The sequence below is a fragment of the Pteropus alecto genome, unplaced genomic scaffold (assembly GCF_000325575.1).
Source record: "Pteropus alecto unplaced genomic scaffold, ASM32557v1 scaffold71, whole genome shotgun sequence".
Classification (NCBI taxonomy): Eukaryota; Metazoa; Chordata; class Mammalia; order Chiroptera; family Pteropodidae; genus Pteropus; species Pteropus alecto.
The window spans coordinates 2,886,261-2,895,363 of NW_006433024.1; the positions used below are offsets into that span (position 1 = coordinate 2,886,261).

Consider the following 9,103-nt stretch of genomic DNA (forward strand, 5'->3'; position numbering starts at 1 on the left):
TTGTAGCTTAGGAAAAGATGGGAAAGTGGCATTTCTATTAAATCAAATACTGAAATTAATTGTACTGCACTGTGAGAAATTTACCAGCTCATGGTCTTCTATCTCTCTGTTCCCTCCCTACCAACCTCCTACACACACTCTCTCTCTCACACACACACACACACACACACACACATACACACACACACTCACACTCACACTGTCCTAACTTATGGGGTTGGTCCAGGCAAGTGAATTTGGTTAAGGACAGTAGAACTATGCTATGAAACATTAAGAAGTATAACAAATAGAAAGCATGGCGGAAAGAGCATGATTTTTGGAGACAGATGCACTTAGGTTCAATTTTCAACTTAGTCACTTTTTAGTTATGAAATCTCAGAATACTAGTCATATACTATAAATGAGCTACTTCATGTATTAACATGATTTGTAACAGCATTTTATTCATTTTGCATCCACATGGCACGCGGAACTGAGAGATGTACAAATAGGACATTTTTAAAGCTAGATTGTTAGCTCATGATCTGTCTCTTGCTTTGTCCTTTAGGCTTTTATTGTTGCATTTACATCGGACATCGTTCCCCGTTTAGTTTACTACTATGCCTACTCAACAAATGCTGTTAAGCCTCTGAAAGGATATGTAAATAACAGTTTGTCAATATTCCTGATAGCTGATTTTCCAAACCACACAGCGCCTTCGGAAAAACGAGACTTCACCACTTGCAGGTTTCTTCTTGTTTTCTTAAGTTTTAATTTTGTCCTTTAAATGTATTCCTTATGTTTTCTATTTCTGCCATGCTTTGCAATGTAAAGGATTTACTTGGGACAGTAAAAATTCTAGATAAATAAAGTGTGTCAATTCTAGAATTCACACATTGTATGATTCTAAATTGGAAAAGTAGAATGTCCCAAAGTAAGAGAATATTATGGGTAAAGATAATGTCAATTTCAAATTATTTTTTATTTCCTAAATTTATTTGAAAGATTTCTCACCAATAAATGCCCCTTAATCCCAAGTGATAATATCTACAGATCATGCAGCATGATTGTATTATATGTGCATTTAACTTATGTGAATTTAACCAAAAAAATGAGAGAGTAAGAAAGAAATAAAAATATGATTACTTCACCATCCACCCCACTTAAAGGGTTTCTTCTATGCAAGGAGTGTGAAATTGAATCTGTGAACCTACTGTTTCCATACTTAGTGTCTCATGTATTGTGAGGATCTTTTTATTGAAGAATTTAAAGATTATATATATATATATATATATATATATACTCTTTGGATAGATGATAGATGATAGATAGATAGATAGATAGATAGATAGATAGATAGATAGATAGATAGAACACCAATGCTCTTTAACTTAAATCTTAAACCAACTGCTTCATCTGGGATTCCAACAAAGAAACAGCAAAATGTTGCAACACAGGTAGACCGAGCATTGTTATATTCTATATTTGCATACAGAGGAATCATAGCATAATCTTTAAGAGCATAGTCACTTGAGTCAGATTTCTTGATGCCATCACTCCCTCACTGGCAGACTAAAACTTTGAGGAACATCATTGTCTAGCAACTTTGTAGAAAACAATGAGATCACAAAGTTGAGCACTAAGAAAACTCCAGAAGGATAGTAAGGAAAATGAAAACAAAGCAGTGTCAGATAAGCAAGAGAAAACAGAGTTTCAAGAAAATAGAAATGGTCAACAATGTCAGTTTCTATTCTTGAAAGATCAAATAAGATGCGAATTAAAATATTCCTTCAATTTAATGACAGGAGACAGTTGGTTTCAATGGAGTGATGAACAGAACCAACTTTACTTATTATTTTTTATTTTTTTTATTTTTTTGAATCAACTTTAAGGAGTAGGAAGTAGGAAGAAAGGGAATGGAGATGGCAAAATTTGTCTTTGAAGGGCAGAAGAGGAGTTCATGTATGTCTTCTGCTACATCTATACTATACATAAGCAATATTTGCCCATGATTTTTATCTGTACAAGAAAAGTAGCAATTGTTTTACTATGACTTGGCTTTTGTGGTCAATTAATAGGGTCTCTTAAGAGGAACAATAAGAATGTATGCTATGTTTCTCTGTTTGAAACCATAGCTAATTTTTTTCATTTCTATTTTTTAGGTATAGAGATTATAGATATCCTCCTGATCATGATCATAAATACTTTCATAACATGCAGTTCTGGCATGTCCTTGCTGCAAAGATGACCTTTATCATAGTTATGGAGGTAAGCCTTTCTTAACTTTTATTCCAGTTTGTCTCCTTTTAGTCATATATTTCTAAAGATATCTGCTCAGCAGAAAATTAACATTATCTCGAATTGTTTTGACAGAAGTATTTATTGTCATAAAAAGTAATTTAGGGATATTCTCAGTACAATGGATTGCCTATTTTTCACTTACTATTGCTGAAGATATCAAGGTGACAAAAGAAAAAATATGGCTTCCTCCCTTGAGATTAGGAAAAGGGCAGAACACCCACTGATTTTACTGAATACCTATTACATACTAGTTCCAGAGGCTATAATAATAATCTGTAAGTTAAACTTTATTATTCACCCTTGAAAAATAAATCTGAGACTCAGCCAAACTAGATATTTTGTTAATGATAATCAGTTAATATTAGACCTGAGTTTTAATGCCCGATATCTCCCTCTCAAGCCTCTGCTCTATCTACTATGTTTTCTCTTTTGTGGAATATCTAATACAATTATGGACATAACACATGCAATAAAAGAGTGAATACACAGGTGGTACTTGACTAAGTTACATTTGAGTGCTACAAATCATAATACATGAAGGCCAATAAAGAAGAGATCATTGTAAGGCATTTTTTCACTCTACAGTAAAGCCCAGTACTGGACAAGTCTAATGCAAATACGCACAAATTCCAATCAGTTTTCGTTTAATTTATTTTTATCAAGGTTATACATGTAACTAATTTAAAAATTCAAATAATTCTACATAATAAAAAAGAGCAGTCTTAGGTAACATTTCTCCCCATGTTTTTCCTCTCTCTCTCTCTCTCTCTCTCACTTTATGAATTTATCATTCATTCATTCTCACATTTTTCATCAGAAGTTTAGATCACCTTTCAGTCTGGTAAACTGCACCAGGAACTTTTGATTTTTTCAGGGAAATTTTTAAAATTCGAGATCTCAAAAACTGACCACCCATAATTTTCCTCAGAAAATTACTGAAAGATATACTTCATTAAAATAAGCTATGCAAGAATGAGAGAAACATAGATTGCAGAAAAAACAGTATTTAATATAAGAGAAATTAAAGAGAAATCCCAGAATGATGGTGAATAAGAGCCTGGGATGAATTCAAAATAGTAATAATAAATAAACAAAAACATGTCAGTCCTCCATCCTCCTGTCTGTTGAGCTGTTTCATGGCTGCCTATGTTCTGAGATCTGAGCAAGGCAGAAGAGACTAGGAATCTAAGAATTCAGTATGCTGCAATTCATTTAGTTGCCCTGTTTTCAGTATTGTGCCACATCTCCAGCCTTCACCATCTTTACTGTCACTGAGTCCACAGTTTTCTGTTCTAATTTCGGTTGCTACCAGGATGGGGTTAGAGAGAAGTAATACCTGGATACAGATGAGTGAAGGGTTCTGAAAATTATACTGCTCCTTATACAAATTTTTAACTAATCCTCTTGTTTTCAACTCCCCAACACTTATGCCTTCAACGTCTTTGGTACCTTATTTCCTGAACTTTTCTGATGATCTGAAACAAAATTGGCTTTTGTCTTGTTGGTTTCTACCATCTTCATATCACCAATTGCAAATTTACGTGCCAGCTTCTTTACTCGCTTGAGTCTATCACTGTCTCCTCCCTTTTCTGTTTTTGTAAGTTATACCATTTTTGTAAATTTCTTTGGAAATATTTTATTACATTTTCAGGAAGGTGCAGAGATAAAGAGCATATTTAATAATGATGTCCAGACTGGAATTTCTGTATTACATATTTTAGTATTTATTTGTTTAATATTGATTCGTCTTTGTTGGAAATTTCTAGAATAGGGACCATGTCTTTTTGCTTTTCCTTGTACCTCCTCTGTCGAGCACATTTTACTGAATGAATGAAATGATTTGTAAGAACTTTCTGCTGAACATTTGACAGTTCTAACAGTATTTCTGGTTTCTTCTGTTTCCTTTAGCATATTGTGTTTTTAGTTAAATTTTTGTTGGCCTGGATGATCCCCGATGTTTCAAAAGATGTTCTGGAAAGAATCAAACGAGAAAAGTTAATGACTGTCAAGATTCTCCATGACTTTGAGCTTAACCAATTAAAAGAGAACTTAAAAACTGATTCTAATGAATTTGTCAAGGAAGTCATGATTCAGGAAAACAAAGTACAGCTGGCTAAATCAACAATCTAGTCAACGTAATGAGTAAGCAGCTGGTTGCCTGTCTGGCTTCACAATTTTCCCTGGGCCAGAGGCCAGAAGCTATGTGTTCATTTTACCTCTTCTTCTTCTTCTTTTTCTTTTTAACTCAAAGTTTTTGTACACTTTGATAGAAGTTGGAAGAGTACCACTTGTCTGCTCCCTAGATGTTTTTTTCTGAGATTCTAGAAATGATTGTTAAAAGTGCATGTGGAATTACAATATTGGAAAATCATGGAATGTTGCAGTTTATAATTAAACTTGGGCTATCCCCTCACCTTCCAGGGCATCTGCACATTTTCATGGTCTTCAAGTGGGTTTACATCTCTTTCCCATCAAGAAAAAGGTTGGGACAAAAATAAAAGAAGTGAAGAGGCCGAATGAGCCGTATTCCTGCCATTTTAGACTATACAAATGAAAAACCAAAATCAAATGACATAAGAAAACTCACATATTAAAAATATTGGGTGAATATCATGGTGAAGGTTTGTTTCTAAAATTGTCCTGAATAAGTTAAACTTACATCAGAATCCCAGGTAGTCCTTCCAGGTAAATGCAGAACTGATCTTTCAAGAGACTGAACGTTTGGGTTTCAACAAAAGACTAACAACTCAGTTCTTTAAAGATAACATTTTGGTAACAATAGTTTTAAGACTGGATTGTCTTATCTGGAAAAGAGCATTAAGTTATTAGATTGCTTCAGGTCTTCAAATAAATGAAAGATATTATAGAGCATTAAATGTCTCTTAGTAGTTAAGGAATGCAAGACAATGCATATTGATTAATTTATTTACCTTAATATAAAAAATCTTTAAATTATTTTTTAAAATTATTTGTCTTCTACAGTGCCTATTGTGCATCATGAAACCTGTTAATAGCATTAGCTATTTGTATAAGTTAGGTACAAATTGTTTATGAAATTCAATCTTTTTGTTTAAAGCAATCTCACATCTTTTAATGAGCTTATAATCCTCTTACTGATTCATCTCTTCATTCAATACTCAGTGCCTTGTCTCTATGCCTTTGACACACAAGTGGTGTTGTTGGCTGTTGATTTGATGTGATGTAACATCTCAAATGATTTAGAGAAATTGTCAATTTAACATCAAGCACAGAATGTAACACCAAAAGTGAATCGACTAAATAAGTGTGAGGTGATGGATTTGCTAGCTAAGTGGAAAAAAAAAATTGTTGAATTATTTCTTTCATACTTAGGCCTATGGCACATGTATACTAGTTCTTGTTCTTTCTCTTAAAAAAAATGTTTCATATATATTTTTAACACTATAAAGAGATGTAGTTCTATTATATATTATTTGAATCTGTAGTTTTAAATTACACTTCAGTTCCAAGGAATAGTGTTTTTTAGTTGTGCATGAAAGAAGAAACTTTACCACAAATATTTTTTTTAAAGTAGCATTTCATTATTTGATGCTAATATGTTACTGTGGAATTGCCAGTATTAAGTATATGGCAGGTGGTATCAATTAATAATCAATACGAAGCACTTAGAACTAAGGATCAAGAATATTATAAAACCATGAAACAGTTTCCCCAATATTGGCAGTAATAATTTGTAATCCACTGGGTAGATCTTATGAACATTTGTGTATAATTTGAAATGATCTTATTATTTAAGCATGATTTCACATGGGGAGGAGATATATATATTTTTGGGGGGAAAAACTAGTCAGCATTACTATGAAATAAGCCACAGATGCAGTATTTTTGGATTGTTAAACTCAAATTCTGTGTTAGTAAAATGTTGTTCATTGTGCACAGCTCATATTGCTTCCTTCCTGGGTGCTAATAAAAATAAGAGTGTGGAAATTGGTTTCTTATAGCTTTTAATTTTTATGGCCTACCAGTATTTATAGAGATAGATTTTAAGAAAGTAAAGACATATTTATGTCACAGTTGTCTGTACACGTCAATCTTAAACCAACTCAAGTGTTGGATTTCTAGGATGTATGAAAAACAAGGAGGAAATTGTTTTAAGATCAGTTAACAGTCCCCATGACTGGTAGATGTTTTCCTTTTAATATATCAATAAATATTTTGTATTCATGTTTCAACTTTCTACCAAGAACTTTCTCCTTATTTCACAGATTTTAAAATGAAATACAGGTATTCATCACTTACCCAAAAGCTTGCTAGCCAAAATCTGAAGCCAAATCGACTCAGATTTGTCTTATCTAATTAAACCCATTGTTTATTATGGGAGGGCTGAATTAAGAGCACCTGACTACCAAATGTAAGCATGGCAGATGTTTTTATCATCCGATCAAACCAATAATTACTTTTTTTGTTTTTTTTCGGAAATGTTCCAGGAAGCATTTGAGATTTCTTTGAAATAATTTTAAGAGCAAAAGCTGAAAAATATCTAATGCTTTTCAAATGTCATCTCCAGTCCTTGCCTTCATCAGTTTTTCTTTGAACACAAGAAGCAGAATCTACTTCAAAACCTTTATTGTAGAGGAATCCATCAAGAAGGGAATATCTTAATTAAATGGAATGCTGTCTTATTTTTGCTGTATGTCATGACTCCTCCTGGATTTAACATTCTTCTTTTATCTAAGTTGTTAAGCAAGTTATCAAGGAGAAGAAGGAAAGAAGATGATAATAAGAGGAAGGACGGTGGGAAAAGGAGATAAGATTGAGTTCTCTTCTTATGAACCTCCACAGGTTTCCATCGGGAGAGAGGTGTTGGGAGGCGGTGTGGAGCAGCTGTGGGGAGGGGCGAGAGGAATGTCTTTCCTAAGCCATCTAATGAAGGTGAGAGAAATGCCAAAGAAATTTCATGTTGGAAACTGTTGTATTGAAAGTAAAACTGATTCTAAAGTGATTTTATAGTGTCAGATGTAATGTGTATCCCTAGATCTCTGTTGATTGAATTCCGTTCGGTGTGAGGAATTCGTACTACTCATTCAAAAGAGGAGTTTATTGTTTTGAAAAAAATTCTCTCCTAGTTGTTTTTAATTAGCAATAGTTGTTATCTTATCAAATAATGTTTTAAGGAAAATAGCATTGCAAGTACCATTGGTCTGCTACCATGATTCACTATAAGTGTTACATTAAACCTTTTCCAGACAAATTATTACTCTTCTACTTTATGTGTAATAATTAAAGTGCGTCAGTTATTCCAGCATGATGTAAAAATTCATGAGACTATTAAAAAGAATAGTGTGGTTCAGTGTGTGTGAGATACCTGCTTTCATCCCCCAAAAATATTTGACTAAGTATGTCTTTCCTATGAGTGATTATATGCCATGCTGTTAACCAAGAATATAAGTTCTGCTTTTTCTTTTTTTTCTTTCTTAAAATTGTGCGTGTGTGCATGCCCATGGATGAAGAGGTGGCTATGCCCAGGTATGGAGAGAAAGTTGCTGTTAACATAAATCTCAAGAGATTCAAATTCATGCAGTGAATAATATAATACTTAATTTTAAACTATATTTTGACATGAATTCAACTTGTTCATTTTGTAAAAGTTGATATAATTTTTCTGAATTTGAGTACTCTAAAAGGTTTTTAAATCATGTTTAGTAATATTAAAGTATATTACATATAACATGTTTAATCACAAAGTTACACGTTTGTCACATTTAGAGATGCGAATTCCTTGAAATAAGAAGTTGGCTGGTCCAGAAAAATTGGAGATGGTGATAGTTTTTGTTGTTTTTCCTCTTTATTTTTTCTAATTTGGGAGGTCATATAGGTGAATAGAAAGGCCGAAGGAGACAAATTGTATGTTGAGATATTTTCTGAATTTTTTTCTAGTGCCATCTGTCTCAAAAAGAAGTCCATGACTATCTTTGTTGGAATAATCTGGGCTACTTGTGAGAAATGCACGTCCTTTGGTCCCATCCTAGATCTCTAAGAACAGAGCCTCTGGGAGAGGAGCTTTAAAAATATCTTCAAAGTTAACTTTGGGGTTTTAAGATTGACAAGAATTTCATAGAAATGCCAAATTCCTTAGCCTAAAGCATTTTTTGTAATAACTCTCAAATGTTCATTTACCATTCTAACCCATTAGGGAAGTATGTCAAGTCACACACTCAGGATTTCCAAATTCGTAAAACCCCTCTATTCCTGCAGCATGCTGAAGTAATTGAAATCTTATGCCCTAAGAGCCCTAGACCCGTAGTTTCTACTTATATTTTTTAAAGGGATGATAAGATACTTGCTTTTATCAATATATTTAAGAAAAGTGCGCACCGACCAGAAATTATGGTGAATACATTACATTCTAAGTATTTAAAAGAACAAATGGATTCTTAGATAGGATTTTATCAGGACAGCAAAACTATGACTCTTATAGAATAAAGGATTTGTTTTAGAAAATTGGCCTTTCGAAATTGTGGAAGAAACTGGTAAAGGTCTGGAAGGGAGATTTGGAGGGCCTGCTTTCCTAAAACACTGCCATTAGTGGACAAATTGGAGCATGTACAGATGTCCAGGTGCTGGCATGAGGCCAGGAAGACAAGCTATTGAAGAAGTCTATGGAAAGCTATTGCTTCTGTATAGCTACTACTTCTGTGAGTTTTCAGCCAAGCTTTACTTATGGGCTTGGGCCACTCCTGGTCAGGAAGATATCTGGACATGGAGTGGAAAATAGAACAAGCTAGAGCCCACCGGATGGATGCCTTTGTGTGTGTCCTTCACAATTTCTGGTCTCCAAACCTTC

General features: G+C 33.6%; 1 protein-coding gene across 2 annotated transcripts in view; it reads left to right on the forward strand.

The window, feature by feature from the left end:
• The window catches only part of ANO5 (anoctamin 5), an 83,622-nt gene extending 77,131 nt beyond the window's left edge, over window positions 1–6,491 (forward strand). For both annotated transcript variants that reach the window (XM_015586309.2, XM_015586311.2), the window contains exons 20-22: window positions 548–726; window positions 2,142–2,247; window positions 4,189–6,491. In XM_015586309.2, coding sequence (XP_015441795.1) covers window positions 548–726; window positions 2,142–2,247; window positions 4,189–4,410 — 507 coding nt within the window. In that variant the 3' untranslated portion in view covers window positions 4,411–6,491. The remainder of the gene's footprint in view (window positions 1–547; window positions 727–2,141; window positions 2,248–4,188) is intronic.
• The last annotated feature ends 2,612 nt before the right edge of the window (window positions 6,492–9,103 follow it).